The sequence below is a fragment of the Callithrix jacchus genome, chromosome 3 (genome assembly GCF_049354715.1).
Source record: "Callithrix jacchus isolate 240 chromosome 3, calJac240_pri, whole genome shotgun sequence".
Classification (NCBI taxonomy): Eukaryota; Metazoa; Chordata; class Mammalia; order Primates; family Cebidae; genus Callithrix; species Callithrix jacchus.
This window is the reverse complement of record NC_133504.1, coordinates 22,905,593-22,932,202: the sequence shown is the minus strand read 5'-3', so window position 1 is coordinate 22,932,202 and position 26,610 is coordinate 22,905,593. Positions and strand designations below refer to the sequence as shown.

At 40.0% G+C, this 26,610-nt stretch overlaps 1 protein-coding gene across 1 annotated transcript in view; it reads right to left on the bottom strand.

Annotated features, from left to right (window-relative positions):
* Positions 1-26,610, bottom strand: part of DDX60L (DExD/H-box 60 like) — a 143,204-nt gene that overhangs the window by 72,800 nt on the left and 43,794 nt on the right. The window contains 9 exon segments of the mRNA XM_078366284.1: positions 428-523; positions 1,232-1,351; positions 2,770-2,919; positions 3,527-3,685; positions 4,604-4,770; positions 14,627-14,879; positions 19,816-19,973; positions 21,559-21,674; positions 22,116-22,221. Coding sequence (XP_078222410.1) covers positions 428-523; positions 1,232-1,351; positions 2,770-2,919; positions 3,527-3,685; positions 4,604-4,770; positions 14,627-14,879; positions 19,816-19,973; positions 21,559-21,674; positions 22,116-22,221 — 1,325 coding nt within the window.

Genomic DNA, 26,610 nt, shown 5'->3' with positions numbered 1-26,610 from the left:
GAGAAGACAGTGAGGTCAAGGTCTTTATTCTTTTGGCTACTTCCCTAAGAGATCCAGCTGCATTCCTTCACCAAGGTCATTGTTCTTCCCAAAGAGACACATACATAGAATCTTTCTTCTTTTGAGGTTCCTACTGCTTCCTCCTTCCATCATCCTTACAGGGTTGAAAGGCTTGTGCTACTCTGGATTACTGCACTGACCTTGTGGTTTCCCTTTCACAAACCTTTGTAAACAGCCCCTGTGTAAAAACGCTTTTTTAAAAATTATGCTAATGTGAATCTGCAATCTGTTTTCAGTTGGTATGCTGGCTGACACAAAACTTAGACAATTCCTATCATTGAAAAAGCCCCATATTCTTTAAATTAGAAATTATTTTTTTTTACATGCAGACTAGAACATCAACCCAGAGAATTAACATCAAACCTACCTCGTCAAATATAACATATCTAATCCTTTTCACCCATTTTTGGCGATTAGGAGCAAGCAGCAGAATTTCGAAACATTCAGGCACTGTAATAAGTACCTAAAAATATGAATGATTAGTGTAGCTAACTTTACTGAGCATTAATTTTATATCAGGTGTAGTAACAGAAACCTAGAAAATATGCTGCAGCTGATAGCAGTTTCATTAAGATAATATCACATCTTTGACATTTTTCATTTAAGTCTTTACATTTATGAACATTTGGATTAACGAAAATGCAAAAAAAAAAAGCTACTGCTCTGTAATGATTGTTTTATATTTTGTTTAGTCTTAAATGTCTACTTTGTGAATTCAGTAAGGGAGACAATCTATCTTAATCTATGATTTACCCATCAACGGTTCCACTAACAACACACAATCTTTTTGAGATAAGTCTTTATTATGAGGATCCATACACATCATTCACAAGAACCAGCAATTTTGAATGATAAGAAAATGTTGGGTAGTCATTTAGTAATTCATTGGGTTTGTCAAATCTACTTTAATCCCTTTCTAAGTTATAATAAAATATCATAACCTTCTATTTGAAATTTCAGCTCATAATGTAAGTATCCTCAGAAACAGTGAGCCTAGCTTTTACTTTTTACAGTAGAACAATCTTAAATTTTCCTTAGAGCAATTTTATTTTTTTGTAAATTCAATGAAATTATTTCTCTAAGAACTTGTGCTTTGCAGGTTCCCAGAAAAACAGTTACATATGTACTGCTTTATAATTTGATAATAAACTCATGAATTAGTATGTCATACCTGAGAATTTAGTGCATTGTGATGATAATCTCTTGTGAAAGCACCACATAGAGTTCTGTCAGCAGGTAACCTTTTAGTAAAACGATTCTGAACGCTTGCAGCCACCTGACCAACAACAGCCTGATTGACAAAAAAAAAAAAAAAACAACCATTAGTCACTTCGAAAAGAACAGACAAATAAAACCTCAGAGGACAACAGAATCTATATATACACCACACACACACACACACACACACACACAAATGAAAATGAAATAAAGTAGGGAAAAATACAGATGATAGTGAAATTATTTGATTCCATTGCAGTATTCTCTTTGATCCTCCTTGATTTTACACACACACACACAATTAGATAGATAGATATAGATAGATAGATGATTGATAAATAATAGATAGATGATTAATAGGGAATAGATAGATGATAAATAGATGATTGATAGATATAGGTAGATAAGATGATAGATACATACATACATACATACATACATACATATATGTACATGATGATGATAACGGAGGAATGGATGACTTTCTATGGAACGTCTGGCTCATGATTCCAGGTAAACCGCCATTGCTCTGCCTGAGCTCCTGGCCCTCCCTCTGCCTGTGTTTGTCCAGATTGTTTCTGATTTAGGCCCCTGCAACTCGCTGCCTAAAAGAGCCGGAGAGCCCATGTGGCCTTCCCTAAATTTTTCAGCCCCCAGGATTCCCCTTCTATTGTTTTGAGCTTAGCTATAATTATATGAAAAGATGTTTGGTGTCTCTTATCCATCATTTCAGGTGTTTTACATAAAGAGATTTTTCTGTTGCCCTATACCACCGTATTACTGGAAATGGAAGTCACATATACCCGGCTGTGTTTTTTAATGGAAACAATATTAATTGAAAGCAAAACATAAATCTTCATAATTATAATCATAGCATACCACTCCAAGGGAGGGAGGGAAAAGAAAAAAGGAAAAGGGAAGAGAAAGTAAGGGAAATAACTTAAAATGTAAATTTTAAAAATATTAATCCTTAAAAATACTACATAGTTATCATGTTTATATTCCTGATAGTGAAATATTTTCTAAAAATACGTATAATTGCAGTAACTATAAATGAAAACATTAATATATTAGATGAAATGAATATATCAAAAATAGTTTCTTGGCCAGGCACGGTGGCTCATGCCTGTAATCCCAACACTTTGGGAGGCCAAGGTGGGTGGATCACCTGAGGTCAGGAGTTTGAGACCAGCCTGGACAACATGGTGAAACCCCATCTCTATTAAAAATACAAAAATTAGCAGGGCATGGCAGCATGCTCCTATAATCCCAGCTACTTGGGAGGCTGAGATGAGAGATTCGCTTGAACACAGGAGGTGGAATTTGCAGTGAGCTGAGATCATGCCACTGCACTCCAGCCTGGGCAACAGAGCAAGACTCTGTCTCAAATAAAATAAAATAGTGAATTAGGTCTACCACGTGACCATGTTCATTCTTTTTAAAGGGGACATTCAGGAACAAAAAAGAAAATGAAAGTCACTCAAGTGCTACCTTTGTGGGTGCAACGTACACAACCACCCCATCATTGCTCTCCCTCAGCACTTTCTCCATGCAGTAGTAGGAAGCATAGGTTTTGCCTGAGGACGTTGGGGCCACAATCACTGCTGACTCATTCTTATCCACCACATCCAGGAGTTCCCGCTGCGGAGTACAAAGCACCATTTGTGTCAAGAAAGTGAACAGCATGTTACCAAAGCACAGACAGTATCCTTTGTACCTTCTGTCTCCTGTGACTGAGTTGTGCTACCTTCAGGAGAACTCCCTGAAACCCTGAAGATTAGGTCTAGTGGACACTCAAGGATTCAGGAAAATACCTGGATTACTCGTGCCATTCACTCAGAAAAGAAATTTTGTTTTACATTTTGGCCTAGAGAGAGGGTTTCATTTCTGCAAAATAGAAAGCAAGACTGAATACATCTTTTTTCCATTAGAAAAAACTTTTTCCAATTGTCATTGAGTAAGCGCAGGAAAAGGTTTGCCAAAGTGAGTTCTAAGAACTAGTAATGCCACATTAGCCTTCACATACAAACAGATATCAGTATAACTTTCACTGACGGTGAAAATTAAAAGGCCAATAAGGGGGAAAAGTGAATGATTTCTCATACTCTAGCTACATTCTCCAGGCACAGGAGAGGAATGACGTTCAACAAGATTAAGAAGTTTATGCAAAATATAACATGTAGAGACACAGTAATGAGCAGCTCTGAAGTCACGCTGATTAGAAAAGTACCGTGTTTGTCATCATTACCTGCCATGTGTCGGGAATAAAATCCTGGACCCTGGGATCTGGATCCTTTCTTTCATCTCGTATCAAGTAAGGGCCCATGTATTGCAGTTGAAACCGAGCTGGCCCCATGCCAATTGAATATTTATTTCCTTTATTCTTCTTTTCGTCATCCCCTATCACCTGTTATTATTTTAATATATTATTTTCTTTGAAATCAACTTAAACTTCAAAACCGAATAAACATTTATTAAATATCCACTTAGCACATTCTATGCAGAAAACATGTTTATTTTTTATTTACTTATTTTTTTTTTGAGACAGGGTCTCGCTCTATCACCCAGGCTGGAGTGCATTGGCTCAGTCATAGCTTACCGCAGCCTCAAACTCCAGGGTGCAAGTAATCCTCCTGCCTCAGCCCCACCACCTCCTACCCCCTAGCTGAGTAGCTGAGACTACACGCTCATGTCATCAAATGTGGCTAATACTTTGTGTGTGTGTTTTGCACAGGCAGGGTGTTGCCATGCTGCCCAGGCTGGTCTTGATATCCTGGGGTCAAGTGATCTGCACACCTTGGCCTTCCAAAGTGCAGAGATTAAAAGCATGAGCTACCTGGCCTACTATGCTTTTAAATTGTGTAATATTTAAGTAAGGAAAGTTTTACCACCGAAAATATTATTCTTGGGAAAAGTACAATAGCAAATATTAATGTTAAAAAAAGTTCATCCTGGAATTGAAACCTGGAAACCTATTAAAGATCATTCTTCAATCTCACAACATTACAGTTTTTAGATTGTGTCAGAATTAAGTATAGGATTCTTTCTTGTTACCAAAAGGATTCAAAGTGGCACCTGGATATCATCTAGTATTTAATTTTTGTTTTTGGAAAGCAACTGTACAAATTTTCTAATTTTAACTTACTTCAAAGTTCAGCAGCTAGGTTAATAATAAGTAACCTCTAACCTATTATTTTATAAACTAGAATCAGAGTAAACTTAATTGATACCTCTATATGTGAGATACTTTATTAGGCTAATTAGTTCTTCTTCTGTATTAAAATTTAGTTAAAGTTGAAAGTATAAGAAAAGCTACTTCTCTTACCAAAGTCGGATCTAAAGAGCTTGCCAAATCATTAAAGCCTAAACAGTTAAGGCATTTAGCTATATATTGATGATGTTCCACTTCCAAAATTTCTGGGTATCTCTCCAGGAGTGAATGAATCCTTTTCATCATTTGAACAGCAATACTTATATCTTTTGAAATTTTGCCTTGTTAGAGAAACAATAAAAATGTTATAAAGAGCATCAGAAGTAACTGCTTGATCACTCATGAGAATCACTGAGTTAATAAATTAACCTTATTTGATTAAACTCACTATTTTACATGACTTTGAAGGAGATTTTTAGAGCATTAAAAACTAAAACTCATGATCAAATTAAATTAATACTCCTTCTACCCACATTTCATTATCAACTTAAGTAACTTTGTCATAGCTTGATAAGTATAGGCAAAAAAGAAAAGAAACAAACTTTGTGATTTACAGCAAAAATAAGAACCATTTAAACTGAGCTCTGGGGGAGGACTCAAATGGCACTGTGAGAACAACCCAGGATTGGAGCTCTCGTTGAATCCGCAAATGGTGTGTCGGAGCTGCATTTCCAGACTGATCTTTGTTGCCCACAGAACGGGGAAACTCCCAAGTATAAAAAAGACACGGGACGCCAGGCAGTAGGTCTGCCTGGCGAAGCCGGCAGCTGGGGCGGCAGCAGCCGGCCCTACCCAGCAATACCCACAGGGCGCGCTTGTCCGGGTGCCCTGTTGAACTGGCAACCTGAGACTTGAGAGGGCTGAACTTGAGACTGAAGGAGACTTGGACAGTAGGCCAGCCCAGGAGATTGCAGGGACAGATTGTTTGGGACACCCAGTGGGATGAACAAAACCGCGATTTCAAACTATCCCGAGCAGACGGTCGGAGACGCACTGTGGGGGAGGGGCATCCACCACTACCGAGGCAACCCACCCCAACTGAGATACACGCCCACTGCTGACGCAGCCAGCCATTGCCGAGGCAACCCGTCCCTACTGAGATACACGCCCACTGCTGACGCAGCCTGCCATTGCCAAGGCAACACGCTACAATGAAGAGACTCCGCCGCAGGGCTGCGGAGACCACAGCAGAGCCTGCAGGAACAGGGCGAATCACACAACAGCAGGGCGGAGCCTTGGCAGCCAAACAGTGGCTAGTCTGCCTACTAGCTGGGCAGGACACCTCATCGGAAATGCAAAAATAAAGCCCAAACCCCTCAACCCAGAGCATTTGAGAAAAAAAAAGGGTTTTTTAATGAGCTCTGTTGCAGCAGAATCAAACATAGCAGCCTAACAGCCCTGAATGAACAACAGAGCTCACAGCTCAGCAATTGAGCTCCAAAAAAGTACAGACTGTCTCCTCAAGCAGCTCCCTGACGCCTCTATATCCAAAAGACTGTCATTTGGCAGGCATCATCCTGGGACAAAGATAGCAGAAACAGAAACGGGTAGCATCCCTCACTGTGCCACAACGGCTAGAGGTGCACCCCAGACAAGCAGGGCCTGGAGTGGACCTCAGCAGTTGTACAGCGAAGGGGCTAGGCTGGTAGAAGGAAAACCAAGTAACAGAAATATTTCATCATCAACAATCTGGGTGTCCACTCAGAGACCCAATCGAAAAGTCAGCAACTACACAGACGACAAGCGGATAAACCAACAAAGATGGGAAGAAACCAGCGAAAAAAGGAGGAAAACACCCGAAACCAGAACACCTCGCCTCCTAGAAAGGACCAAAACTCCTCACCAGCAAGGGAGCAAAGCTGGACGGAGAATGACTATGACGAAATGACGGAATTAGACTTCAGAAGGTGGATAATGAGAAACTTTTGTGAGCTAAAAGAACATGTATTAAATCAATGCAAAGAAACTAAGGAACTTAAAAAAAGATATGAGGAAATGATAACAAGAATGGATAACTTAGAGAGGAATATGAACGAATTAAAGGAGATGAAAAACACAATATGAGAACTTCGCGAAGCATGCACAAGGTTCAATAGCCGAATTAACCAAGCAGAAGAAAGAATTTCAGAAGTCGAAGATGAACTCAATGAAATAAAACGAGAAACCAAGATTAGAGAAAAAAGCGCAAAAAGGAATGAACAAAGTCTCCAAGAAATGTGGGACTATGTGAAAAGACCTAATCTACGTTTGATAGGTGTACCAGAAGGGAACAAAGAGAATGAATCCCAGCTGGAAAATACTCTTCAGGACATCATCCAGGAAAACTTCCCCCAACTAGCAAGACAGGCCAACACTCAAATGCAGGCAATACAGAGAACACCACAAAGATATTCTGCAAGAAGAGCAACCCCAAGGCACATAATCGTCAGATTCAACAAGGTTGAAATAAAGGAGAAAATACTAAGTACAGCCAGAGAGAAAGGTCGAGTTACCCACAAAGGGAAGCCCATCAGACTCACAGCAGATCTCTCGGCAGAAACACTACAAGCCAGAAGAGAGTGGGGGCCAATATCCAACATTCTTAAAGAAAAGAACTTTCAACCCAGAATTTCATATCCAGCCAAACTGAGCTTCAGAAGTGAAGGAAAAATAAAATCCTTTGTGAACAAGCAAGTACTCAGAGATTTTGTCACCACCAGGCTAGCTTTACAAGAGCTCCTAAAAGAGGCACTACACATAGAAAGGAACAACCAGTACCAGCCATTCCAAAATTACACTAAAAGTTAAAGAGCATGAACATAACGAAGATTCTACAACAACTAACAGGCAAAACAGCCACTTAGCATCAAAATGGCAGTATCAAATTCACACATAACAATATTAACCCTAAATATAAATGGACTAAATGCACCAATCAAAAGACACAGACTGGCAAATTGGAAAAAATCCAAAACCCATCAGTGTGCTGTATCCAGGAAACCCATCTCACATGCAAGGATACACAAAGGCTCAAAATAAAGGGATGGAGGAAGATTTACCAAGCAAATGGAGAGCAAAAAAAAGCAGGAGTTGCAATTCTCATCTCTGATAAAATAGACTTTAAAGCAACAAAGATCAAAAGAGACAAAGAAGGCCATTACATACTGGTAAAAGGATCAATAAAACAAGAAGAGCTAATGATCCTAAACATATATGGACCCAATGCAGGAGCACCCAGATACATAAGGCAAGTTCTTAATGACTTACAAAGAGACTTAGACTCCCACACAATAATAGTGGGAGACTTTAACACTCCACTGTCAATATTAGACAGATCAACCAGACAGAAAATCAACAAGGATATCCGGGGCTTGAACTCAGACCTGGAGCAAGCAAACCTGATAGACATTTACAGAACTCTCCACCCCAAATCCACAGAATATACATTCTTCTCAGCACCACATCACACCTACTCAAAAACTGACCACATAATTGGAAGTAAAGCACTGCTCAGCAAATGCAAAACAACCGAAATCATAACAAACAGCCTCTCAGACCATAGTGCAATCAAGTTAGAACTCAGAATACAGAAACCTACCCAGAACCGCACAGCTTCATGGACACTGAACAACTGGCTCTTGAATGTTGACTGGGTAAACAATGAAATGAAGTCAGAAATAAAGAAGTTCTTCGAAACCAATGAGAACGAAGACACAACATGCCAGAACCTCTGGGACACATTTAAATCAGTCTCTAGAGGAAAGTATATAGCAATAAGTGCCCATATGAGGAGAATGGAGAGATCCAAAATTGACACCCTATCGTCAAAATTGAAAGAGCTAGAGGAGCAAGATCAAAAAAACTCAAAACCCAGCAGAAGACAAGAAATAACTAAGATCAGAGCTGAACTGAAGGAGATTGAGATACGAAAAACCCTTCAAAAAATCAATAAATCCAAGAGCTGGTTTTTTTAAAAGATCAACAAAATAGACAGACCACTAGCCAGATTGATTAAAAAGAAAAGAGAGAAAAACCAAATAGATGCGATAAAAAATGATAAAGTGGAAATCACCACAGATTCCACAGAAATTCAAACCATCATCAGAGAATATTACAAACAACTCTATGCACATAAACTAGTAAACATGGAAGAAATGGATAAATTCCTGGATTCCTGTGTCCTCCCAAGCCTAAACCAGGAGGAAGCTGAAACTATGAATAGACCAATAACAAGGTCAGAAGTAGAGGCAGCAATTAAGAGCCTACCACACAAAAAAAGCCCAGGTCCAGACGGGTTCACAGCCGAATTCTACCAGACACACAAGGAGGAGCTGGTACCATTCCTTCTAAAACTATTTCAAACAATCCAAAAGGAGGGAATACTTCCCAAATCATTTTATGAGACCAACATCATCCTGATACCAAAACCCGGCAGAGACCCAACAAGAAAAGAAAACTTCAGGCCAATATCCATGATGAACATAGATGCAAAAATCTTCAATAAAATATTGGCAAGCCGAATGCAACAGCAAATCAAAAACCTTATTCACCATGATCAAGTAGGATTCATCCCAGGGATCCAAGGCTGGTTCAACATACGCAAGTCTATAAGCGTAATTCACCACATAAACAGAACCATAAACAAAAACCACATGATTATCTCAATCGACGCAGAGAAGGCATTTGACAAAATTCAACAGCCCTTTATGCTAAAAACCCTCAATAAACTCGGTATCGATGGAACGTATCTCAAAGTAATAAAAGCTATTTATGACAAACCAACAGCCAATATCATACTGAATGGGCAAAAACTGGAAGCATTCCCTTTGAAATCTGGCACTAGACAAGGATGCCCTCTTTCACCACTCCTATTCAGTATAGTTCTGGAAGTTCTAACCAGAGCAATCAGGCAAGAAAAAGAAATAAAGGGTATTCAAATAGGAAAGATGGAAGCCAAATTGTCTCTATTTGCAGACGACATGATAGTATACCTAGAAGACCCCATCGCCTCAGCCCAAAAACTCCTGAAACTGATAAGCAACTTCAGCAAAGTCTCAGGATATAAAATCAATGTGCAAAAATCAAAAGCATTCGTCTACACCAATAACAGACTTAAAGAAAGCCAAATCAAGAATGAACTGCCATTCACAATTGCTACAAAAAGAATAAAATACCTTGGAATACAACTCACAAGGAACGTAAGGGACCTCTTCAAGGAGAACTACAAACCACTCCTCAACGAAATCAGAGAGGACACAAACAGATGGAGAAACATTCCATGTTCATGGTTAGGAAGAATTAATATCGTGAAAATGGCTATACTGCCCAACAGTTCTAATTTACAGAATCAACGCTATCCCCATCAAGCTATCATTGACTTTCTTCACAGAACTGGAAAAAACACCATGAACTTCATATGAAACCAAAAGAGAGCCCGCATAGCCAAGTCAATTCTAAGCAAAAAGAACACAGCAGGGGGCATCACACTACCGGATTTCAAACTATACTACAAGGCTACAGTAATCAAAACAGCATGGTACTGGTACCAAAACAGAGATATAGACCAATGGAACAAAACAGAGGCATCGGAGGCAACACAACATATCTACAACCATACAATCTTTGATAAACCTGACAAAAACAAGCAAGGGGGAAAGGATTCCCTGTTTAACAAATGGTGTTGGGAAAGCTGGCTAGCCATGTGCAGAAAGCAGAAACTGGACCCCTTCCTGACACCTTACACTAAAATTAACTCCAGATGGATTAAAGACTTAAACATAAGACCTGGCACCATAAAAACCCTAGAAGGAAATCTAGGCAAAACTATCCAGGACATAGGAGTAGGCAAGGACTTTATGAACAAAACACCAAAAGCATTGGCAACAAAAACCAAAATAGACAAATGGGACCTAATGAAACTCCACAGCTGCTGCACAGCAAAAGAAACAGTCACTAGAGTGGATCGGCAACCAACAGAATGGGAAAAAATTTTTGCAGTTTACCTATCTGACAAAGGGCTGATATCCAGAATTTACAAAGAACTCAAACGGCTTTACAGGAAAAAAACAAACAAGCCCATTCAAAAGTGGGCAAAGGATATGAACAGATACTTTACGAAAGAAGACATATATGAGGCCAACAATCATATGAAAAAATGCTCATCGTCACTGGTCATCAGAGAGATGCAAATCAAAACCACATTGAGATACCATCTCACGCCAGTTAGAATGGCGATCATTAAAAAATCTGGAGACAACAGATGCTGGAGAGGATGTGGAGAAAAAGGAACACTTTTACACTGTTGGTGGGAGTGTAAATTAGTTCAACCATTGTGGAAGACAGTGTGGCGATTCCTCAAGGCCTTAGAAATAGAAATTCCATTTGACCCAGCAATCCCATTACTGGGTATATATCCAAAAGACTATAAATCGTTCTACTATAAGGACACATGTACACGAATGTTCATTACAGCACTGTTTACAATAGCAAAGACCTGGAATCAACCAAAATGCCCATTGATGATAGACTGGATTGGAAAAATGTGGCACATATACACCATGGAATATTATGCAGCAGTCAGAAATGATGAGTTTGTGTCGTTTGTAGGGACATGGATGAATCTGGAGAACGTCATCCTCAGCAAACTGACACAAGAACAGAAAATGAAACACCGCATATTCTCACTCATAGGTGGGTGATGAAAAATGAGAACACATGGACACAGAAAGGGGAGTACTAAACACTGGGGTCTATTGGGGGGAAAAGGGGAGGGCCAGTGGCAGGGAGAGGTGGGGAGGGATAGCCTGGGGAGAAATGCCAAATGTGGGTGAAGGGGAGAAGGAAAGAAAAGCACACTGCCATGTGTGTTCCTACGCAACTGTCTTACATGCTCTGCTCATGTACCCCAAAACCTAAAATCCAATAAAAAATTTAAAAAAATAAAAAATAAAAATAAATAAATAAATAAACTGAGCTCTGAACACATTTCCAGAAAAAAATAACACAATACTACTGTGTCTTCCACTCTTGTTCATAGAAAAATGTCCTATGGTTTTAGATGCCCGACCACAACATGAACAACATTTAACAAGGCCTCCTACTCTTCACCACATACAGTACTTGTATTTATGAAACCATCAGCAGAACTCTTCAATCATTGAGGGCTAAGATACAACCTCACCGCATCCCAATCATTCTATCCACTCTCCTAAGCCCTTCTATTACCTCCTGTTCATATATAGCCTCTTTATCTCTATCCCGCTACTAACCATTCCATATAAAGTCAGGGCTGCTGTAATATCCTCTTTCTTGACAAATGCCACTGAGCTACTGCTTATGCAGACCACCAATGTATGCCTTAAGGAAGTATGAATGAAATTTAAGGCAGAGTTCTTATATGGAGGAACCTTCAGTCTAATTGGAGAACAAGGGATTCGTGCTAAAACAGATAAGTGAAATATCTAAGTGACTCACCATTCAGGGTCCAAACGGAGTGATAGAGGCAGTAAGTGTTACAAGACTGGAGAAGCTGGTGGGGGGGGCACTCCACAAGAAGTTGGGCATAAACTGGCCTTGAAGGGCACACAAAATTTAGGCTGATGGAAACAGGCAGGAGAACATCTGTAGCAGAAACTGATCACTACCTCCTCAACATCCCTTCTCACCCAATGCTTTTTATAAATCCCTATGCTAATGGATACTGCAGTATGTCCAATTCAAAGTCCGCATTTTCTAATCTCTCTGTGGTTAGGTGTGGTTTTGTTACTAAGTTTGGCCACTGAGAGGTAAGCAGAAATTGGTGGAATTTCTGGTACAGAAGGCTCCTTACATAGGAGAAATGCAGCACGAATGTACAAATTTGCCCTTTTTTCTTCTTCCTACTTTGTTCTGGATTACAGTCATCATGGCTGTAGCATCAGCAGCCAACTGCATTCATGACATAACTTTAAGAATACAACTCATGCCTCTACTAAAACTACAAAAATTAGTCAGGTGTGGTAGTGCATGCCTGTAATCCAGCTACTTGGGAGCCTGAGACAAGAGAATTGCTTAAACCTGGGAGGCAAGCTGAGATAGGGCCACTGCACTGCAGCCTGGGAGACAGAGTGGGACTCAAGACTCTGTCTCAATAAAAAAATAAAAAGAATACAATTCATGCAGTAAGAATGGTGTGATAGCAGAGTCTAAGTTCCCAGTGACATTGAATTGCTTATCTCTGGACATCTTTTTCATGAAAGAGAAATAAACTATCTTTTTAAAGCCATTGTTCATTCCTATCTCTGTTAATAGCTAATGGCAATTCCTAACTGATATGGCATCATGGATACAGATAAGTAAAAATACATATGCTAAAGCTTAGAGATGAAAATGAGCATGGTCTCTGGCAGCCACTGAAGCACTGGCTTTGTGGGAAGTGGAATAGAGGCATGAGCGTGACTACACAGTCATGTGGCCCCACACGGAAATAAGCTCAGTAGGAGATACTCAAGACAGGGTGATCAACCACAGCAACTTGAAGAGGAATCGTCAGCTTGGTCTAGCATGAAAATCACATATCTCAGGCCTGCCACAGTGGCTCACGCCTGTAATCCCAGCACTTTTGGGAGGCCCTGGCTGATGGATCACCTGGGGTCAGGAGTTTGAGACCAGCCTGGCCAACATGAGCAAAAACCCATCTCTACTAAACATACAAAAATTAGCCAGGCTTGGTGGCTGGCACCTGTAATCCCAGCTACACAGGAGGCTGAGACAGGAGAATTGCTTGAAGCTTGAACCCACAAGGTGGAGGTTGCAGTGAGCTGAGTTCGCACCACTGTACTCCAGCCTGGGTGACAGGGTAAGACTGTCCCAAAAAAAGAAAAGAAAATCATGTATCTTTACCCAGTCTTTTCTCTATTTCTTTCCCTTAGTTATCTCTTCCACAATTCAATTTTCAGAAAAATAAGTAATAAAAGCACACACTACAAGTCATATGAAGAAATAACACCTGAAAATAGTATGCACACATCACTTCTGCTACATATTTCACCAAAATCATTCTCTAATGCCAGTTGGAGACATTGATACAGGAGCACAGGGAGCCAAAGAAACCTGAGGGAGCACTTAGAATGCAAGGCAGGCTAGGCCCATTCCAACCCAGTTCCCTCCCTGCCAGTCCACAGTCTGGAAATGGTTGTGTCCGGTTACCTAGGACTGCAGGCACTGTTGGGCATCTATTCTCCCATAGCTATGGCTCTCCAGGAATTCTGGTAACCACTCTCTTCCCTGCTCTTGTCAAGAAGTGCCAAAGGGCTGAGATTTTATCCTATTTACAAGCTACCAATTTAGTCTTTCATAGTTTCATGGTTGCTGGCAAAAGATATGAGACTCCTGGGTCAGAGACAAAAGGCTTTATTATCATGGCCCAGTTAACAAAATGAGCACGGAGGAGGATATGTCAGTTCCCCTTGTGCTCCATGGGGGAGATACAGAACCCAGGTAGAAACCACACACAGAGAGAGTTTATGTCACAGCTAAGGAAATCTGAACTTAGAAAACTGAAATATTTTATAATGGGTCTCAAGCAAAACCTGCTTCTCTGCTCTGGAGGGAAATGTGATCTTTATTACACCGGACAGTAAACACACTTGGTCTTTGCCCTAGAGAGATACACAATTTCTTCCTTCCAAGCTTGTTCACTACGCAAACATACTTAAGAAGATTGTCTGGAAGTGAACCTGTCAATGCTTCTGTGGGCTAGGCAGGAGAAACGTGGAAAACCCATGGAGAATCCCCTGCCAACAGCAACTTTAGATCTCCCTGGTGCTGACAGCTTTCCTTCTGGGATAGGTGCTGTTGCTGCTGCTGAGCCTCACCCTACTTTGCTGATCCCTGTAATTCTCCCCACACTTTCAGAAAGAGTTTTTTCTTTATACTCTCTTCATTTATTTTTGAACGTGCCATCTTTTCCCCGTTGAGACCCTCTGTCTAACCTCTCCACAATTCCATTTCCTTGTCTGCAAAATAGGATAATAAAAACTATTTTAAAGGGTCAAGTTGAGAATAAAATCAGACAATGGATGATACGAAGTTTTAGCACAACCATGCATTCGATAAATACGTTAGCATCAGTCATATTTTCATCACTACTCTTTACCCATGAAGTATGGGATCCCATACCTTTACTGTGGCAATGTTCTTTCCATGCTTTAAAGCAGGCAACTAATCCTAACATTTCAACTCCAAATTTCGCTGAATTACTTGCACATGACGTCAAAAAATCTTCCAATTTCCTTATTCCAGAATGTAAGTTATTTTTCATCTCCTCTTCAATCGAAAACACCAGATCATCATTTTGCTGTTCTTTATTCTGATCTTCTTTGAGAATTGACTTTTTCTTTTTCTTTTTGGTAACTTTTTGGGCTTTAAAATTCTGCTCAATAATAAAAGGAATATACAGAACAAGTGGGAAAATTCCATTATGACATTTAATTAATGAGAGTATTTTTTGAGGACTCTGGTCATCATTCTACTCTTGCAAGGGCAAGAATGATTAGTGTCTTTTTTATGGCTATAATCTTTTTTTAATTATACTTTAAGTTCTGGGGTGCATGTGCAGACCATGCATGTTTCTTTCTTTTTTTTTTTTTTTTTTTTTTGGAGACGGAGTTTCACTCTTGTTACCCCAGCTGGAGTGCAATGGCGCGATCTCGGCTCACCACAACCTCCGCCTCCTGGGTTCAGGCAATTCTCCCGCCTCAGCCTCCTGAGTAGCTGGGATTACAGGCACGGGCCACCATGCCCAGCTAATTTTTTGTATTTTTAGTAGAGACAGGGTTTCACCATGTTGACCAGGATGGTCTCGATCTCTTGATCTCGTGATCCACCTGCCTCAGCCTCCCAAAGTGCTAGGATTACAGGCGTGAGCCACCGCACCCAGCCTGCAAGTTTCTTACATAGGTATACACATGCCATGGTGGTTTGCTGCATCCATCTTCCCGTCATCTACATCAGATATTTCTTCTAATGTTATCCTTCCCCAACATTCTCAGCAAACTGACACAAGAACAGATTAATGTCTTTTCTTAAAATTAAAGTCTGTGTGATGCAGAGCTATTTAAACTTTAGTATAAATGTAAATAGCCTCTTACTGCAGAAAATTTTCTAGATTTCTAAGTGGCATAGATTAGTAAGAAAGGAGTAAATGGAAGAAGGCAAAGAAGAGAAAGAGTGGCCACTGAGCTTGATTGTAAGGGAGCTTCTTGGGGATTTGAAACTTAATTAATTTATTCATTCTCTACTCCACAAAGCATTCTGGGCCTCCCTGATCCCATTCACTGTTTGAAAATTCATGTTGAAAAACACCAAATGTCTAGGCAGACATTAGTCAATGAGGAAAAAGAATTTCTGAATCCCACTGGAAGATGGAGGAGTCACACACACTTAGTGGGGTGGTAATTGTTCCCACCTTTCCCCAAACTAGATTACACATTTATTTCCCTGTTGCTTCCATTTCAGTGTGGAGGCTGCTCCTAGGCCTCATGCTACCAATGTTAAAGAACTGAGCAAGCTCCCACCTGTTCCCTGGCCCCTCAATTAGCGCTGCCAAAGGAGCAGAGGTGCACACCCTGGGTCCCAGGGGCCAGCCTTGGGCACAGGGCTTGGCAAAGCAAAGGGCTCAGCTGGGTGAGGCCCCTGCAGAAAGTGGTTGCTGCAGGACACTGTATTCACTTTGATCCTTATGCCTGAAGCCAAGCCTGGACCTTTCCTGAGCCAGCACCACCTGGCCATCCTCAGCCCAGAGAAGGTTAGGTCTGTGGGTTGAGGTGGGGCCTCTACAGTTGAAAGTGTGTGTTCTGTGGCTGGATGGACCCTTAAATAGCTCTAGGAGAGAGACCTAACAGCAGTGCTAGGAAACCTACAGTGTCATTAGGGATGATGTGGGAAGTAGAAAAGTTCCTCTTAAAAGTTTCCTTTCTTGTTGAAGAACAATTCATGACTGTTAGAAATAATAGTTTGTTTTAAACACTTTCTTTAAAAGCCTTCTTGCCTTTTGGCCAGAAGCCCTATCCTATGTAGCTGTTAGACATGCTTATAGGCACGTAGTACATTCTATGTCCTTGTACTTTAACGAAGGTATCTGTGCTGGACATGCTCACAAGCATGTCCCAGCTCACAGCTTTTGCCCCTTCCTTATTTGGACTTCCCTTTTTTGCTCTCCATTGCTTTTACCTGTTTAGAAAAGTTTCAAGTTATTAGACAATCAAGCTTTAGTTTAGATTGTGAAGTCTGGCTCCAGCCAACAGAGATCAAACACAGTGGTAAGGACAACCCCAAATGTGTAAGAAATAAATTCTGCTTTCTTTTGTTCATTGTACTCTTGTGGCAAGATTGCTAGTGGGAGTACCCTTTCTGCAGTAAGTAAAAAGAATTGCTTTGCTGAGAGATCCTTTGTCCCAGTACTAATTTTTCTTTGCAGCACCAAAAAGAAAAATTTTATACATAACCGATGACTATTTAGTGTTATCTAGAATGGCTTTGAGGAGATATCCTCTCACTGATATATAAGATCTCCTTGCAGACTTTGCAACTTCAGCCTGGTTAATTAATTGGGCATCTGGAAAGAAAAGGAAGACTCTAGATCTCTGATCAAGAATTTTCTGAAATTAGTAGGAAAAAGAAATGTTTTCATACTTTGGATTTTTTCCTTCTGTGACTTTTATGTTTCATTCTCCAAAAACATTCCCTTTCCTTTTCCAACTGGGGTAAGGCAGCTGTGATAAACACCATTGGTCATCAAAGTTTGGTTTGTGATCTTTCAAGTACTTAGCATTGCTAACCTCAAGAAGGGGATTTACCAAAACAAATAAATGTCTTTCCTTAATTCCCAACAATGAGACCAAGAGAGAAGTACTGAAGCCTAATGAAGTCCCCACTGATGAAGAATGATCCCAAGGTAGTTACTCCCCAAGCAGAGCCAGAAAATCTACCATTGGTTCAGTTACAAACACTGTCATTTGTGTTGCCTGATACTTTTCCACATTATCTTCTTAATCTTTTTTTAATTATAGGGATTCTAAGTTTGTAAGCAAGCATGGTCTAGTGTAAACGCAGGAAGAGAAAGAAAACAGATATAGAGGAGTTTCACCCTTTCAAGAAGACATGGTCTTACCTCTAACATCAACCAAAGTCCAGGGCAGATTAATGGCATAAATGACTTAAAAACACATAGACAGTTTTCAAATTCAGGCAAAATAATGAAGCTGATGGAAACAGTAGGCCTATTTTTGCCACCTCTATGTGAAACGATTTTCATTGTAATAAACTAATACACAAAAATTGTTTTGGTTTTTTTTTTTTGTTTTTTTTAGACAGTCTTACTCTGTCACCTAGGCTGGAGTGCAGTGGCGCAATCTCGACTCACTACAACCTCCACCTCCTGGTTCAAGCAATTCTGCTGCCTTGGCCTTCAGGCAGCTAGGATTACAGATGCCCAACACCAAAAAAATTTTTTTTTGTATTTTTAGAAGAGACAGGGTTTTCCCATGTTGGCCAGGCTGGTCTTGAACTCCTGACCTCAGGTTATCCACCTGCCTTGGCTTCCCAAAGTGTTGGGATTACAGGTGTGAGCCACCACGTCAGGCCCACAAATATTTCTTGACTTAAATTAGACATTTCTAAATCCAAGCTTGTAATCCTTAAATGCTTTAAATTTGTTATCAGATAACTATCTTTTCTTATCCTGAAAAGGATAGAATACTATATTTTACATAATCTTCTTTGAATTTTTGATGGCCAGCAAGTAAAAGAATAACTCATTTGTAAGTGATATGATTTGGGTCTGTGTCCCCACCCAATCTTACGAAGCACTGTAATCCCTAGTGTTGGAAGTGGGGCCTGATAGGAGGTGCCTGAATCATGGGGAGGGGTTTCTCACAAACCATTTAACACCATCCCACTTCGTGCTGTTCTCATGATAATGCATGAGTGAACTGTGCACAATCTGGTTGTTTAAAAGTATGACAACAGATGCTGGAAAGAAATAGGAACACTTTTACACTGTTGGTGGGAGTGTAAATTAGTTTAACCATTGTGGAAGACAGTGTGGCAATTCCTCGAGGATCTAGAAATAGAAATTCCATTTGACTCAGAAAACCCATTACTAGGTATATACCCAAAGGATTATAAATTGTTCTATTATAAAGACAAATGCACACGTATGTTCATTGCGGCACTGTTCATAATAGCAAAGACCAGGAACCAACCCAAATGCTCATCAATGATAAACTGGACAAAGAAGATGTGGCACATAAACCCCATGGAATACTGTGAAGCCATAAAAAACGATGAGTTCATGTCCTTTGTAAGGACATGGACGAATCTGGAAACCATCATTCTCAGCAAACTGGCACAAGAGCAGAAAATCAAACACTGCATATTTCTCACTCATGGGTGGAGGTTGAACAATGAGAATACATGGGCACAGGGAGGGGAACATCACAAACTGGGGTCTGTTGGGGGTTTGGGGGCTAGGGGAGGGACAGCAGGGGGCAGGGAGGTTGGGAAGGGATAACACTGAGAGAAATGCCTGTTGTAGGTGACAGGGGGATGGAGACAGCAAACCACCAAGACATGTGTGTACCTATGCAGCAATCTTACAAGGTCTGCACATGTACCCCAGAACTTAAAATACAATTTAAAAAAAGTATGTGGCACCTCCCAACACTTCCTCCTACTCCCATCATGTGAGGCGCTGGCCCTGCTTTGTCTTCTGTCATGATTATACATTCCCTGAAGGCCGGACATGGTGGTTCACACCTGTCATCCCAGCACTTTGGGAGGCCGAGGCAGGTGGATCACCTAAGGTCAGAAGTTTGAAACCAGCCTGGCCAAGAGGATGAAACCCCATTTCTTCTAAAATACCAAAAATTATCTGGGTATTGTGGTGGGTACCTATAATCCCAGCTACTTTGGGGGCTGAGGCAGGAGAAATCCCTTGGACCAGGGAGGTGGAGGTTGTAGTGAGCCAAGATCGCACCACTACACTCCAGCCTGAGTGACAGGGAGACACTCCATCTCAAAAAAAAAAAAAAAAAAAGGAAAGGAAAATAAAAAGAAGTCCTCTGAGGCCCAGAAGCTGATGTCACCATGCTTCTTGTACAACCTGCAGAACTGTGAGCCGACTAAACGTTTTTTCTATATAAATTATCCAGTTTCAGGTATATCTTTTTAGCAATGTGAGAAAGGAGTAATATAGTTAGCAAACATTAGAAGGAGGAACATGAAAGACACTTCCAAAGACAAATATGAGCCTAAAGAAAGCAAAACAACATCAATGAAAAAGATGAGGTAAAATCTATAAGATCTACCTGCAATATTTCACCACTGGCACCACCGGAATCCTTTTGCTGAGTAGTTTGAATCGAAATGACTTTTGTAGAGACTGCTTCTAGTGATTTTCCATAAAACTGCTGATAAGCCTGATACTTTTTCAGGAAACCAAGAACATGAGGATCTCTAGATTTCTCTGAAATAGAAAGACTTAAAATGTAAATATGTATTTTAAAATATTGCTATATATGTGTGCTACTCATGCATTATTTTTTTTAACTCCAGAATAATAATTCAGTCTTTGCCAATTAGGTCAGACTATCATATGCTGACAAAATAATTCCCTGTATTATTTGAAGAAGAGAGAAGACAAATAGCTCCGCTGATGTTCCTCTCCAAGTACCTGGACATTGTCTCTGTCATTTGGCAGAAGAGGAGAAGAGGCAGGCTGGAGGCAGTCTAATAGCACATTCACCTAGAACAGGGGTCTACAAACTAGGTCCACGTGGTCCAATCTGATCAGTACATTTTTTTAAATTAGTTACACTCTAAATCATTATATCAGTACCTACATCATGATCTCAATTTTTGCCTCTTGGTTTGTAAAGTCTAAAATATTTATTACTTAAACCTTCCAGAAAAAGTTTGTTGACCCCAGACCTAAAATATTGTTTGTATTCCTAAAAAGGTAAACCTCTACTTCTGGTAGAGGTTTCAAATATTCAGGAGCTTACAGCTGACAGATGCTGATACCAATTATCTCACACCATGCAAAAATTTCAATGACACAGAAAATTCCAGGAAGCAAAGTTAGACTCACTTGAAATCTATGGAACACTCTTTACAAACATAAAAGATATGAATAAGTTGGTATTTTGTTGGTTTGGATGTTGCTGTTGTTCTCCGTGTCTATGTATGTGATCACAAACCAAACCACTCTGGAAGCACACCATGCAGAATCCTAGTAGACACTTACATAACCAGGCTTCTTCCTATATGCAGTTGGCATGCTTACTTGACTTATTTCTAGATATTTCTGAAAAGTTTTACTAGTTCTGAGAGGGTAGAAATGAACATGGGATTGGAGAAAGACACTAAAAGAATGAACCAGGAGGAAAATATCTATGAATTCCTTTCCTTAGGACCCATTTTTAATTGTTTCATGGGCTTTACATTTTGCAGATTCAGCCCTTCCTCATTACTGAGTTTTCATAGACACAATTATGCTGGTACTTAGCACCATGCTATCAACTAGGTAACAATTTAGCTAAAAAGAGCTACAATTTTAGGAAGACTATGGCTGTTATCAGCATATTTACTTCAAGGTATAGACAGACTCCTAAAACCATCAACTATCTTTCTCACTTAAACAGCATCTGCTATTTTCATGACAATACCATGCATGTGTACGTCCTTAAAAGATTAATAAATCTCTATTTGAATTAACAGCTACATCTGTGTGCATACCTACACGTGCACACCAGACAATGTAATGGGATTTTTTTTTCAGACAGCATGCTTCCTATAGTGCCTCTTCAATTTTATTTTATATATATATATATATATATATATATATATATATATATATATATATACTGATCTCAGTGTGTGTGTGTGTGTGTGTGTGTGTGTGTATATATATATACACACATATATACACACACATACTGATCTCATTCAAAATATAATATGTTTATAATGTAATGTCTTTTCACTGTTCAGAAAAGGAGCAGCAAAGGCAATGCATATAAGCTCTATTTGTTCGTGGTTACAGAGCTCACCATCAATGCGACACTTGATCCTGTCATAGTCATCACTAAGGAGTCTTTGGCCATGCCAGTGCAAAAGCTCATCAGATGACTTTTGTGGAAACAGTGAAGGAACAACTGGGTCATCACTGTAAAAATAATAAACATTTTTGTAACGTTAGGCATTTCAAATTTTAGTGCAAACTTCAGGTTATGATAACATAGAAACTGTAAAACCTCTGTTTCTATTTTTGTGATATAATATGGGTCATAAAACTTCAGAGACAGAAAAACCCTGAATTTCTACCATTCCTGTAACAGTCACATCCTCATCAACAACTATTTAGTAAACTTTATAGCTGGAGTAATTTTATTGTAAGCTTAAAATAATAAAGATTTTTATATAGTAATGTTCAAATCATATTGACATATTAGATGTTACAATTACTTAAATGTATTGCAGTAACATTATTATATAGAATTTACCATACCCCAATATGATATGTTACATAGACATTTTGATGAGTCATTCATTACACAAGTATTTTAGAGTCAATAGCACTAAATTAGGTACTTCGTTAATTCTGTACCTCTTTAGAATAGGCAAATCCTTCACCATGTCTCCAACAAACTCATCAATTACAGCAGATGTCATCGGAATAAAACCCACACTAGGCAACTTTTCCAAGGAGATTTCTGAAAACAAATACAAAATTCAGATGAGAGGAAAGGTGTAACTATACTATATGAATTTTGAACATTCTTTTTAAAATTTCAAGTACATAATATTTTTCCTAAATTTTATGTTTACCAAGTTAGAGCTTCCAAATGAGATATTCCTCAAACCAAACATGTTGTAGCAAGCCAGTATATTGAAAATTAGTATACAGCCATTTATGTACATAGATGGCTGCAGATCACTAGATAGACAAACATGTAGGTTTCCATTTCCAAATACATATTTTTTATTATTTCACAATATGTCACAGTATAGTAATAACAGCACTTGAAAAAAGAAGCACCACTCGGAGTTCACCTACATAAAAGCCTCCATGAAAAGTTAAATGACAAAAAAATAGAAAAAAATTAATAATAAAAGTATTTTATTTATCACCAAATACTCTTTGGAGCCCTGCTGAATTTTTATTTTCATAGTTCCTATATATGGCTTACATGCTGAATATAATAGACTAGAGGGTTTTTAAATTTAGCTTTGTTCCTAACTGCAGAGGAAAAAATACAATCTTTCTCCTCCTTCACTCCTAAATTCTAGGCAATAACCTTCTGCCAGTGTATCCACAATTCCCATTTGCATTCCTCTTATTGTTCACTCTCCTTTGGGACCATTTCCTTCTCCCTGTATTGTATCATATACAAATATTTTTGATGAAGATATAATGCTAGCTAACTCAGTTCTTGTGTATCTGAAAACATCTATATTATTTCCTCATTCATAAGTCGTACTTATGCTGTTTACACTATCCCCCAACAACCATTATTTTGTTGTTATTGTTGAGAAGTCTGCCAGCAATTTAACTTTTATTTCTTTGTAGGTAACTGTTTTCTCTCTAATTCTTAGGAAAACATTGTTTGTGGTATGCTGCAGTTGCATTATAATGTGTCTAATGGGGTGTGTGTGTGTGTGTATTGTGTGTGCATAAATGCATGAGTGTGTATATGTGTATGTCCTATGTGGAATTCATTTCTGCATCCTAACTGCAGGTATTTGTATCTTTCATTAAATCAGAACAATTTATTTTCAGTCATTATCTATGGATATTTCTTCCTCTGAGGACTCTGTCCTCTGCTTCTGAAACTCCCAATTGGACAGGTGATTGACCTAAGGTATCCAAAGGCTTAGAGAAATTGGAAGGTTAGAACAGATTCATCATGTAAGATCTGCTCATTCAACCCATGAGGGTGCAGAGAACACACCTTCCACCACACTATGAGAAATAAAATTGTAAGGGGAACCCCAGAATTCCAGAATAGCTCCATAGCTACTCTACTGTGTAAGTCAGAATTGCAGTGAAAACTGCTACCAGCAAACTGGGATCCCTAAATGCAATAAGGATAATTCCATCCTGGGGTGGCAGGGGCCAAGTGGCAGCACTGAATCACTAAAGATTAGGTAGTCATGGTTACCATAATGGACGGCAAAGCCAAAGCGGTAATCGGAATAGTCTGATTCACAGAAACCTAAAGCATTGGCTAGCTGGTCATAGTGTTCCTGGAAAAAAAATCAATTGCTTGGCATTCCACTAAATTCTAAATTGATTTGTATAAGCAGAAGAGTTCTAGGGTATGTGCACAAATGCCTAACTTAAATCACCAAAGTCGAGGCTCCTTAAACAGTTCCTAAACTGTTACAGACCCAGAACCCCTTGATTGAAGGGGAGGCAGAGCCCCTTTAAGAAGGACCCTGCGACACTGCCAAAACTCATACTGCAGGTCTTTCTCCAGTCTTCCTACAACAGACCGACTGCCATTTATCAGGGCAACTGTCCACTGGAGAAAGGGAAACCATCCAACTTTTCAGGGGATTACTGGATATTGGTTCTGAACTAGCACCAATTCCAGGAGACCCAGAATGTCACTGTGCCCCCAAGCCCCCACCCCCAGTCAGTAAGGGCTTGTGGAGGTCAGGTGACTGATAAAGTCTTCTCTCAAGTTCATCTCACAGTGGGTCCCTGAATCTATTGTGTGGTTATTTCACCAGTTTCAGAATGCGTAACTGGAACAAATGTATTTAGCAACTAGACAAATCCCCAAGTTGGTCCCCTTAGCTGTGGAACTAGGGCTTATAGAAGCCACTAGAACTACCTATACTTAGAAAAATCATAAGCCAAAAGTAATACTGCATGCCTGGAGGGTTTGCAGAGATTAATGCCACTGTTAAGGACTTGAAAAGTACAGGAGTGGTGATTTTCCTCACACCCACATTCAACCTGACTATTTGGCCCATGCAGAAAGACAGATGGATTCTGGAGATTGCCAGTAGGTTCCCGTAGATTTAGCCCTGTGCTGACTCCAGCTGCAGCTGCTGTTCCAGAGATAGTTTTATTGTTTGAATGAAATGATACAACTCCTGGTACCAGGTATGCAGCTCCTGAGCTGGCAAATGCTTTTTTCTCTACCTGTTAATAAAGACCACCAGCAACAGTTTTCTTTCAGCTAGGAAGGCAAGAAAATATACCTTCACTGTCCTACTCAAGCACAATGTCATGATTTAGACCCCAGGGGATTTTTATAGAAGAAAATTATTCTTCTACAAAGCATCTCACTGGTCCATCACATAGTTGATATTATACTGCTCGGATCTACTGAATAAGAAGTAGACCTGGGCTGGGCGCGGTGGCTCACGCCTGTAATCCCAGCACTTTGGGAGGCTGGGTGGATCACGAGGTCAACAGATCGAGACCATCCTGGTCAACATGGTGAAACCCTGTCTCTACTAAAAATACAAAAAATTAGCTGGGCATGGTGGCACATGCCTGTAGTACCAGCTGCTCAGGGGGCTGAGGCAAGAGAATTGCCTGAACCCAGGAGGCAGAGGTTGTGGTGAGCCGAGATCGTGCCATTGCACTCCAGCCTGGGTAACGAGCGAAACTTCATCTCAAAAAAAAAAATGAAGAAGAAGGAGTAGACCCTACTTTCCATACTAATAAGACATTTGTATGTCAAAAATGGGAAATAAATTCAGGAAAAATTCAGAGACTTTGCATCTGAGCAAAATTTGTTGATGGTGGAAAATGAATGGAATGGAATTTCAAGGATGTTCCACCTCTGCAAATTGTGTAGGAGTCCAATGGTGTGGGGCATATCAAGATGCCCTTTCTGAGGCAAAGGGTGGTTGTTGCATCTGAACCCTCCTATAATAAATTATAATGCCTGGGGGGCCTTCGTGAATTTGGAAGGCAACGTATTTCTCACTTAGGTGTGTTATTCTGGCTTATTTATCAACTGACCTGAAAAGCTGCTAGTTTTTATTGGAGCCAAGAACAAGAGAAGGCTCTACAACATGTCCAGGCTGACATGATTGCAGGTAGATTATACTAGATGGCTTCCCTCTGGATCTAGTGACCTTCCCTGCATGCAGTGCTTCTGCCAAAACCACCATCCTTGGACTTACAGAACCCTTATCCTCTGGGTCTGCCTTCAAGTTCCTCTGTTCTTATCAGAATAGCAGTCATTATATTAGGCCTCACCCTAACTGGAATAACCTTATCTTAACTTGATTTCATCTGCAAAGACCCTATTTCAAAGTAAGGTCACATTCACAGGTAGTGGGAATTAGGACTTGAACATGGGCAGTGGCACAATCTCGTCTCACTGCCTCCGGGGTTCAAGTTTCAACTGATTCTCCTGCCTCAGCCTCCCGAGTAGCTGGAACTACAGGCACCTGCCACTACGCCCGGCTAATTTTTTGTATTTTTAGTAAAGTCGGGGTTTCACCATTAGCCAGGATGGTCTCGATCTCTTGACCTCATGATCCACCTGCCTTATCCTCCCAAAGTGCTGGGATCACAGGCGTGAGCCACCGCACCTGGCCCCAGGTTTTTAGACCAAGCTTTGTTCCTTTAACCAATTGCAAATGAAAGCATCTCCAAATCTATCTATAATCTATAAACCCCTGCTTCAAGATATCCTGCCTTTGGGGGCCAGTGTATACCTCCCCTGTATTGATTTATGTCTTTCCTGTAACTCCTGCCTCCCTGAAATGTATAAAACCAAACTGTAATCCAACCACCTCAGGGCCACTTCCTCAAGGCTTCTTGGGATTGTCTTTTCCCTAGGCTATAGTCACCAATATTAGCTCAAAATAAACCTCTTTAAAATATTTTACAAAGTTTGGTTTTTCCATTAACAGCATAGTTTTTAATTCAGAGCCTCCAGAAGAAACCAATTTTGATTTCAGACATTAACCTCCAGACCTGTGAGAGAATAAACCTCTGGGCAGACACAGTGGCTTACGCCTCTAATTCTAGCACTTTGGGAGACCAAGGTGGGTGGATTGCCTGACCTCAGGAGTTCAAGACCAACCTGGGGAACATGATGAAACCCCACCTCTACTAAAAACACAAA